The 11,012-nt window shown below is 48.1% G+C and overlaps 1 protein-coding gene across 5 annotated transcripts in view; it reads left to right on the plus strand.

The window, feature by feature from the left end:
* The window catches only part of LOC147440553 (serine/threonine-protein kinase VIK-like), a 148,584-nt gene extending 137,814 nt beyond the window's left edge, over positions 1–10,770 (plus strand). For 3 of the 5 annotated variants that reach the window (XM_086530270.1, XM_086530271.1, XM_086530274.1), the window contains one exon: positions 10,288–10,769. In XM_086530270.1, the coding sequence (XP_086386396.1) occupies positions 10,288–10,423 (136 nt within the window). In that variant the 3' untranslated portion in view covers positions 10,424–10,769. Of the gene's footprint in view, positions 1–10,287 lie in introns of all 5 variants that reach the window. The other 2 variants (XM_086530273.1, XM_086530272.1) reach the window with 1 other exon arrangement.
* Positions 10,771–11,012: the final 242 nt, after the last annotated feature.

Below are 11,012 nucleotides of genomic sequence, written 5' to 3' on the forward strand. Positions count from 1 at the left end.
AGGCTAAATCAGGAGATGGGAGGAGGGAACAACCACACCAGTGGCAGGTAATGCCATCTAGGCACGCCATGGATCCTGGTGAAGAAGGGCCCTGGGTGCCAAAGTCGTATGAATGCCTCGCGGCGTTCCCGTATGCGGTCGGAGCTGCCCTGAAGTCTCTCAAACTCAACCCTGAGTGTATGGATCAGCTCTAGCCAGATATCACAAACACTCTCAGCCGGTGGGACAGGTCGGGCCTTGAAGATGCGAAAGTAGCGGACGCGCCAGATGGTCTGCAGTATCCTGACATGCTCTACGCCCCCCTCATGCCACGTAGCTAGGTGCTCTGGATCTCCTCGGAAAGACTTGAAAACTCCAGCCAGTCCCCAAAAGTATGGGCAGACCCTTTGCTATTGGACCCAAGAAACATGAAACCTGCTACCAACCATGTGACCTCGCTGTGTGCTGACCAAGGGGTTCCAAACAAGAGGCTGCCTCAAGCGCTCCTTAATGCATGTGGGCTGATGCTGCTCAAGGCCTCTCCGTAACTGCTCCCAGGACCTAAGTAGGCTCGTAGCAAAGCGGTTCTCCCAGCTCCTGCTCAGGCCAACTCTGCGCATCTCTGTGAAGATCCACCTGGTGGAAGGGCTCCATGGGCCGCCCATCTATGGGACTCGGGCACGAATCCGATGTAACAATAACTCCTTCCAGGGCTCCTCCCTTGGAAGAATTCCTCTGACCACAAGCTTCCCAAGGAGAGCTTTGCTCTGCTCTGATCTGCTGGGTCAATGATCTCCAACCCTCCCTGAGAACAAGGTAAAGTGATGACTTGCCAGGAAACTTTGGGCCGAGCCAACTGGGTGTTTCGCCCTTGATCATAGAAAGTTCATGATCAGCCTCTCCACCTGGCTAATGCAGGAGCTCGAGAATATCCAGCAAGACGTGATGTACCACATAGTACCCAAAAGCACTTGGTTGGCTACTACAACTTTGTCAGCCAAAGAGAGTCGTGCTAAGCTCCATTGAAGCAGTTTCCTCCTAATGGAGAGGAGGGGAGGAGCAATGTGCTGCTCTGGAGACAAGTCCAAATCAACCTGATAGCCCAAGTAGCATATGGGTGTCCCTAGGGGGATCCACCTAAAGCCCTCTCCAAGCGACCAATCCGGCGTGGCAGCACTGCCGACCCAAAAAGCCACTGTCTTCCTCCAGTTGATCAATGCTCCCAATGCACAACAAAATACCTCAAGAGTCTGCTCACACCTGTGCAAATTGGCCTCTTGGCCCTCCAAATACATGCCTGAGTAGTCAATCAACTCAGCTTCCAAAAGCTCACCTCTCCTAAGAGGCAGCTCTAAACCATGCAAACCAACCTCTTGCGAAGTCAAAAATCTGCTCATCGCCTCAACATAGAAGAGAAAGAGGAAGGGGGCAAGAGGGCTGACTTGTCTAATGGAACGTGTGAGCATGAAGTGTTCCCCTCTTCCCCCTGCCAAAAGCACCTGGCTGTGCGCACACCTGCAGAGCGCTGACACTCCTCTGATCCATGCATTTGAAAACCCCATCTAGTGCAGAGTGCCCTCCAGGAAGTCCCAGTCAACTTTGTCGTAAGCTTTCTCAAAATCGAGGAGTATCACGAGATGCTCTCTTCAGAGACACTAGGGAAGACGCCTCCCAAAAGGTAAAAATGTTGTCAAGGATGCTACGCTCCTTGACAAAACCTATTTGAGTCTCATGTATAATGCTCTCAAGTAGTGGCTGAATTCTCAAACTCAGAGCCTTCGCTAAGATATTGTGAGTCTCCCTCCTTGGGGATAAGATAGATCAAGCTCTCACTCATGCTGTCAAGCATCTCTCCAATGTGCAGAATGTGCTGGTAAGTGCTACAAAGATCATGACCAAGCAACTCCTAGTACTCCAAGAAGAAGCTAGGAGTCAAATCATCCTCCCCTGGGCAGCTACCCTGAGGAAGTGCCGTGAAGGCCTCATGAAGCTCCTCCAGCTAAGAGGCATCTCTAGCCTTTGACGCATCTCCTCAGTGACTAAGCATGGCATCTGTGCCCAAAACTGCTCTCTGCATGTAGCTCAATGCTCTGACTGTGGCTTAGCTGAAACCAACTCAAAGTAAAAATCAATATCAACTGCACTCCTGGGGCTCTGTAGCAACTGATCCATTGGGCCTCCTCAGTTGACAAACACTGGTCGCACATAGCAGGGACCCACAGTCTCAAAGAACTCATCCGTATCTCTGTCTCCCACTTGGGTCCATTGAGATGCCTGATGATGAAAGGCAAACTCATGGCGCCACTCCTCAATGGTGATCAGCTCCTACCGAGCTTATTGCATCTGCTCCTCCATCTAGGGGCTACGAGGGTGGCGCTCCTGTATCCGCTGTAGGGAAGCTATGCCCTGTCTCCTCCTCCTTGGTCGCAGCCAAACAAGCTGTTGACTCGTGGAGGAAGAAGCGACTGAGCTCCGCAAGACCAGTGGCCACTCTAACTACAAGAGTACCCTGCGTGTCCACAAGCTCTCTATTCAAAGCGCCACCACCTGCTCTCCGAGCTCTGTAGCTAGTAGAATCCTCTCTAGGATGCCCAGCATGGTACTCCCGCTGCTCTGTCTATATGCCTTGTGGGTGGACCTATTGACATACTCATGCTACAGGAACATTATCTTTGTGAGAGCCGTATTCAGCGTTGAGGTCAAATTTTGTGTAGCTCCTAACGTAAACGGCTCCGGTGGCGCACAAACTATGGTCCTCCAAGGCCCTGGATGTTCCATGAGACAATCCTCATGGGGTCGGTGAGAGAAAACTAATACTACTGCAGCAGTCAGGCGAGCAATCTTCGAGGTCGGTTTGGATGGGGAGTAATCCGCATCCGATTGGCCTCGAGATAGGCGAGTTTGCAACACATGTTCCACCAATGCCCAAGAGGCTTGTGCAGTCCTGTGAGCCACCTCCTCTGACCAAGAGTCATGAGTATATACATAGCAAGGAGAGAGTTACACATCTGCAAAAAAGTGAACAATAATGTGTGTGCACCGTGTGGCATTGGGCACAGTGTCACTATGAACTTGGGCAAGGCCATAAAGTATGCACCAGATCTGTGATCCCCAAGTCCCATGCGTGGTGAGAGAACTCAAAGGATTGAGTTTGAAGCCAACCGAGTGTCGAGTCCAAGGTCCAATCCTGTTGGTCTCGACCACACAGCAAAAAAGAGTATCCCACTGCAAAGTCTAGAGCATCTATACCACGTGCCGCAAGAAATAGGGCATGGACTCGAAAGCAAGCCTCCTCTAGGTCTGCATGGGGGTCACCAAGAAACCGAGTGAAGACGTAGCTGAAGTGGTTCCATAGTCTTTTGATGTCGAATACTCCACACTCTGTGTAATCCAACCACCACTCACCCGAGGCAACAAAACCACCTTCGGGAGTGTATGAGTGTCCCTAACAAGAACCCGTGCAGTAGGTAACCCTACGGCCTTGGCCACAACTGAAGCTAAAGTGAACGAGGCCTCCAAGACCGTCCCAAACATAGAGCCAATCCTAGAAAGCAAGGGAAAATACTCCCGCCTCAGCCCTGGAAAGCAAACTGAGATGGGCATATCTGCCTCCTCCTCGAGCACATCTGTTGTCGGGTCGAAGCCGTGGTGCCATTGTCTAAAATAAGCTCGAGCCGCCTGAATGCCTAACGGGCTCATGGAGATGACTGTGGCTGCCATCAGAGACTCAAACTCTACCTGGCAGTAGCCTCTCCCAAGAATCTGTACATCGATGATCTTGCCCACTTCGGTGAGGAGTGGGCCTGGAGCAAGTCCCGAACCTCGTCTCTATTATGCAAGTGCCAACAATCTTGCAAATGACCGAGGTGGCTTGAATCCGTTCCACCTCGGCCATCAAGCTTGCTTGCTCTTATGGCAAAAGAGCAGTTGAAGGGTTGGCTCCGCGATGTCGGACGAAGGGGCTTCTATAGAGTCCCTTTGGGATGGAGCAAGGGCCGCCATTTTGTGTCTATTGCTCTAGACAAGAAGGCGAAAATGTCGACGAAAAGCACCTGCACGCCGAGGGCAGCCCACAAGCGTTAAAAGCTGAAACTGAAGCATGGGGTGGGGCTGGACGAGAAGGGACTGCGGAGAGGGGGGAGAGATTTTTTTTTTTTTTTTTTGGGGGGGGGGGGGGGGGGGGGGGGGGGGGGGGGGGGGGGGGGGGGGGCGAGGGGGGGTTAGAGCCAAGGAAGAGAGAGTTAAATATCGGGAAGTTTGAAACCTTAATAAGTTGTTCCAACTTATGGACCCTCGGACATTGTACTTGTTGCAGCACAATAATAAAGAAATACAGTGAAGGGGCGCCAGCCTTTGGGACCAGTGCTTCTGGGCTTGGAGCTCCGCGTGCCGTGATATCTCTCTCTCAGTTTCGTTCTGTTATTTCAGTTTCTCTCACGAGTCTTACACTAGATCTTCGGATTGGGGTGTCCAAGTCTATTACATTATATCTGCTAGTGCAAAGCATACGACAAGACCCGCAGGCATTTTCATTGCTTATTCAGAGAGGGCTTTGGCCCCTTATCCTGCATGATGGACTACTATGATCAGAGGTGCCTAGGTCTCTAATTACTTGAGATCCATAGACTTAGAGAGACTATTCTCCGGACTAGAGGACCTACACATAGAGGATCCATACAGACATAGATTACTACTTTTTACAGAGGGACTACTCGTGTAATGGAATTGGCCTATTAACTTGAGAGTAGCGGAAATTAGAGAGAGTACTTTTGAGAAATTACTTTGTGAGCATAGCGGGTGAACATAATTGAAGTTAGCAACATAAACATAGCATTTAGTTAACTTGGCATGAACAATACTTTTGCAAGAGAGAGAATTTAGAGAACATGACAACAGTTGAGGACTGGATTTATATGGAGCCGGTCCCCCCTCCAATAGGCATTTGTATTATGATTTCTCCCATCAAGAGAGACTTGTTACAATACAATCTTTGTGTTCCTAATGACCTAGGTGATGCAATGAAGATGGAAAGCTTCATGCATCACGAGCATAACATAAACTTTGTGAAAGCATTAACTATCCCAATCCTGAGTCCCAAGACCTCAAACACCTTCGAAGGTGGAGAGAGCTAGCAGGCAATGAGGGTAGGGAAGAGGAAGAAGAAACATTTCATAGGAGAAAGAATTAGTTCTTCACTTATCATCACTCTTCTTGCTACCATACATAATAGCATAGTAATGAAGATGGAGAAGATTGCAAGCTTAAGCATTGAAGTATGGCTTTTGGTTGGATTTGCATTCCATAGCCAAGAGTGTTGGTGTAGGCTCTCAACCTCTACTTGCTTGGAGAAGGAGAGTGAGCTCTTGCACTTTGCACTTCACACAATGAGAGTGTGTGAATGTGTGTGGGAGAGTATACCCCCTAAGCAGGCCTCCTACTTGGTTTGGTCGACCCCCCCTTTAAGCTCATGCTTGAAGCTCATTGGACCCCTCCAGGCCTAGCCAATCACAAGCAAGAGTCATACCAAGCAACAAGCGTAGCCTTAGGACAAGTGTCCCCCTTTCCCCTTTGAGAGAGAGGGCTTAATAAATGTTAAAACAAATAATTAAATCCACTAAATTATCATTGGACCCCTTGGAAGGCCAACCAATAGGCTTTAGGCACACCATGAGGGTAACCTAGCTAGGGGCTTGACATGTGTCCTACTTGCCTCTTGGGCAAGGGGTGCCCTTTGGGAGAGAGAGTGGTCAAGAAACCACCCCCCCTTCTTGCATGGCTACCCCCTCCTTGTAGGGATCTACTTTGACTTTTGTGCCAACTCAAGCCCCTCAACCTTGGGCCTAGTTCTCACCACAAGCTTGGCCCTTAAGCCCCTCAAGCTTGGGCTGGGTTCTCACCTCAAGTACAACCCTAGCATCTCAAGCATGACAAGCACCTCAAGCATCTCAGTCATCAGGCATGACAAACACCTCAAGCTTGGGTTGGGTTCCCACCTCAAGCACAGCCCTAGTTTACCTAAGGTCAAAGGACTTTTAACACTAACTATTGGAGGTATTCAATGAAGCTAACCCTAAGGTATTTATGCTCCATTGGTTAGCCTTGCTCTTTGATAGACCATCTCTCATTTGGGCCCCTTTACCATTGGCCCCGTGTTGAGATAGATCTATAAGCACATGTCTATATCCTAACCTTTGTTCCCGTTTATTCTCCCACATTAAATGATCAGTTTATGTCACAAACGGGAGCGCATAACAATATAAAATACATTCGGATAAATAGGATTTATCACTTATTACTGAAGCCAGAGGATATAGAGAGAAATAAATCATAGTTACAGGGGACGGGGGGGACGGGCCCTAGGGCCGGGGAACGGCCGTAACCGGGCCGGGAACGGCTGGGAACGCCGAGGGACGGACGGAAAACGGGCCGGACGGGCGGGTCGCAGGGGGGACGGCCGGGTCCGGACCGGGGTCGGACGGACCGGACGGGGACGGCAGGGGTCGGATTCAAAAAAATGGCCGTTTTTGAACGTTTGCAACGGCTCTGTGCAGCCCCAAGTGCCATATTTTTTAAGCCTTGGCCCTTGGGAGGCTATAAAAGGCTCCCTTGGGCCTCTTAATACTCATAGTCTCAATGCTCAATGCTCATTCCATTTCCCTCAAGCTCAAGGCTCAAGCTCATTCCATTTCCCTCAAGCTCAAGGCTCAAGTTTGAACTTTGAAGCTCTCCTCTCCCTCTTCTACCCACTTTGAAGCTCTCCTTTACTCTCTCTCCACACAAGCTCTCCTCTAACCCTTCTAACTTCTAAGCTCTACTCTCTCGAGTCTCTCCACCATCATGTCATCTCAAGCCAACTCCACTTCTCAAGCCGCTTCTTCTCGAAGGAGGCCCGCCGTGCAAACGTGGTCGTGGTGGGATGAAGTCGACTTTAGCTCGCGTGGCAAAGGTGGCGGTGCAAGACCATGGATGTGCAAGCTATGTCCATACCAGAGATCGGGTGGTTCAAACAAAGTGCGAGCCCATCTTCTTCATGAACCCGGTCACGAGGTGAAGTTTTGCCCTCATGTAGCTCCCGAGAAGAGGTTGGATCTTCTTGAGAAACTCACGGTGTATGAGGTTGCGGAAGCGGCCAAGAGGGGCCGTTTTGTTGCCGTTGATCCCTCCGCCACGGCGACACCGCGAGAGCAAAGGGAAGCCAACCTTGACGACATCTCTCGAACCTTCAAGAGCCATGGATCTACACCGTCCTCTTCCCTTCCGCATCGCTTTTTGACTCTTGAGCCCTTGTGGCATGCACTTCTCATTTTGTATCCATCGATCATCGATGTTTTATTAGCACATTTCAGCCTATATGACTCGTGTTCTTTGGTCTATTTAGTGTAAATTTATGGTCAAAGTGATGCTCTATGTGTGTGGCATGTGTGTAGGTCAAAAAATGCCAAAAAAACTCTCTTTTTTTTTTTGCCGTTCCGAACCCCGTCCCCGTTTCCTGACTTTTGCCGTCCCGACCCCGTTCTCGACCCCGACCCGCCGTCCCATGTAACTATGAAATAAAGAGAGAGAGAGAGATAGAGAGTGAGAAGATCGACAAAGTATTGGGGACCAGAAGATGGGCTGGTCCCCCCCCGTAATAGTATCTTTATTACTGAGGAGAAGTCTAAACAAGCACTTGAACCGAACGTATTACCATGTTCGTTCTAGAATAAGACTTGATGGTTCCCGGAAGCCTTAGCTTTCGATTCCTAGGGCAAAACCCTATTCCAAGGAACTTCCGTTCCTTATTCCAATTCCTCAAGAATCAAGGTTCTCGCCTCTGGATCTCACCTTCTAGACTAAGGGCATGGCATCCCTGCAACTCTTTTCCAACTCTCTTTCCAGAGTCCTCTTCCCGCAGAACAACTCTACTTTCCCGGACACGAAGTCCTTACTTGGGAATCCCAACTTCCGGATCACAACTTGAGAGACTACCTCTCTCCGATCCGTGGATCTACTTCCCAAACTCGGGTACGAAACCCTTGGGCTGATCTGGCTCTAGTTCCTCAGAGCGCTTTTCTCCTGCAGAGGCTCATACCTTCCTCTGCTCCTACTCCCTCACTAAGAGGAAGTACACCTGCAAACAAATACTCAGAGTTCATAACATGAAAATCGTTACCTTCAAAGTCTCGACGCTCGAAACGCAACTCCGTTCTCAAAAAGCAATTCCCCGGAAGAGATCTCTCCATAGAAAATCCTCTCTTCCAATCCTACACACAAAAGAGGTGTGTTCTCGGGTTCCTTCTCGTAAATCAGCCCCGTCTACGACATTTATGGGCTGAAAACAGAGAAAAACAGCAACTTGTCGCGATGGAAACACGCTCCGTAGGCACTTCTTCTAGAGGGAACTCGCGCACTAGGTCTTGGCGACATCTGGTACACTTGGGGCAGCCATGGGCATCACCGGCAACGTCTTCTTTACGGCTGAAATCTGCAGCAGCATCTCCCCCTTGCAAAGATTGGTCCTCCCCTTTGAGTGAGGGCATGTGATGCTTTTATAGCTCCTAGCCACGGGCACGAATAGCTGCTCGCGTAAAGATTGCGGCCTTTTTTTTTTTTTTTTTTTTCCGTTCTGCCAGAAAAAGAGAGAGAGAAAACGCTGGCTGATCTATTGCCTTATTTATCAGATGGCTGCCCACTTATTAAATGGGCGGCCAGCGTATTTTAAAAAAATAGTCTGAACCTCCCCAAAAACTCAATAAAACCTTATAAGTTAAAAACAATGCTTTCACAGCACTTCCCAGGCGTCCCTGGATGCAATCACACGCACAATTGCAATGCAAACATAAACTTCCTCGCGGGAAAGCATCTGCTTTCCCAAAAAGCAATCCCGCTTTCTCAGAAAGCATCTGTTTTTCCTCAAAGTTTCCTCTGAACCCATCTTCATTCAAGTGCTTGCTTTTCCTTGTGCACAATTCTAACACCGTTCGGAATTTCCTCCCGACTATGGATATTCCCTTTCCGATGCACCCGTCACCCACCTTGTGACGCATCAGGAATACCCATCACCTAGTCCTTTCCTACTGAACTTACGGTACAATCTCCTTCACGATGCTCTATGTCACCCATCCTATGACGCATCAGAGATGTCCGTTCCCGGATGGTCGGATACTTCTTTCCAATGCTCCCTGTCACCCATCCGATGTGACGCATCAAAAGTACCCGTTCCTGGTGGCCTTACAGATATTCCCATTCTCAGTGCTCCCGTCATTACTTTGAATGACACACTAGGAATACTCTCTACTCGGATGTCTCCAATGAGAAAAGCCCTCTCACTTAAAATTCCAATAATTCATTTAGAATTATTTTTCCTTGGTGTTCCAAGCGAGAAAACCCTCTCACTTATAAATCCAATAATTCATTTAGAATTATTTTTCTGTAAGATAAAGCCAATTTAGCAACAATTTAATATGAGAAAACCATTTGGGTTGGTTAGATATTAGATTTTACGACAACTCGGGACAGTCACACCCTCATTGGCGCATCCTTCTTGATCGAGCCATCCAACTTGGCCACTCACAACGCTCGAGGATACGAGGGAGCATCATTGAGTGACATCAAGCACGCGCCCCCTCCCCTCCCCTCCCTCCCTCCCTCCCTCCCTCCCCAGAGAGTTGACTATGGAGGATATTGAGGTCATACTGCAGAGACCCATGAGAGAGTTCATGGGATGATCACCATTGTATACTTCTTCCATTGAACACCTCACTAGCCCTCATGTGATTGAACCCCTCCGTATATGTTTTGAGATGATGAATTGTGTGATGTTGATGATAATGATGACAAGGATGTAGGGTAGGCTTACATACATATCTACCCACTCTAGATACCCTCAATTATTTTTATTTTTATGTTCTGGAGACATTGTACTAAGTCACCCTTGGATGTAATCTTTTGGTCTCATAGGTCATTTTGTCCTTCTGAAGACGTTAATATAACATTTGATTTCTCTCTCTGTCGGTACCAAGGGGATCCATCTGGGCACTAGTTGCACAATAACATACATGGCATAGCTGCTCTAGAGAGGGCAAGGCTAGATTCTTCACCATATTGTAGCTATCTATGTGGTAGTTCATGGGATGACCAACCACTGGATCAGTAGTCTTGCATCCCCTCCCCCAAGAAAGAAAGGAAGGAAGAAGCTCATGTATGCTCTCTTGGTGACACACGATAACATGAACAAAGTAAATGCTTTCACAAGCTTAGAATTCTCACGATTTTACGAAGATCATATTTTGTGCTTAAGATTTGTCATTGGCCTCCTATGTGCTGCAGGTTGTTGAATTTATGCTGGGATGATGTACCCATGAAGAGGCCTACATTTGCAGAAATTATCCCGTGTTTGGAAGAAATCCAGCGAAAAATGAACAAGCCAAAGAAAAAGCATCCATGCTTGTGCACTTGCATGTAGAAGCAGGCCATGTATGCAATCCCATGAAGAGGATGAGACGAAAAATCTGCAAGGATCCCAAGGTTGAATTGTGCTGTCATGAGAGTTGTTTCATGCAACTACCTACCTACATTTTGAAAGTTTTGAAGACATGGATCTCATAGAATGGCATATGAGGCCATGAGAAGCATGTAAGCTGAGATACTACATTGAATTTATTGCATTCGAGTACAAAATGAAACTAGGCATTGCTATTGATATAACCATGTTAATGACCCATCTGCTCATACAAGAGCAACCTAGAGTGTACAAAACTGACATGTGGAAATAGTGGTCTACCTTTTCATACAATGTCTCTGGGTCATAACCATTGAGTGAAAAAAATGCATTATTTCATTGATCTGATGAGTAGAAAGGCCTTATATGCATGTAGATGTGCAAGGTGCACACATGCTAGAGAGATGCCTCATATTCACAAGAAGATTTAGAAATTTTCTCATGTAGGAAAACGTGTCTTTTCCAGTGTTTTTCATGCAATGCATAACATCATGAGCTTTTGTGAAGGAGGCACGGCATACCTAGCTAGGTATGCCGTGCCTCCTTCACAAAG

Source organism: Adiantum capillus-veneris, chromosome 15 (assembly GCF_014529385.1).
Source record: "Adiantum capillus-veneris isolate H3 chromosome 15, ASM1452938v2, whole genome shotgun sequence".
In the NCBI taxonomy this organism is placed as follows: Eukaryota; Viridiplantae; Streptophyta; class Polypodiopsida; order Polypodiales; family Pteridaceae; genus Adiantum; species Adiantum capillus-veneris.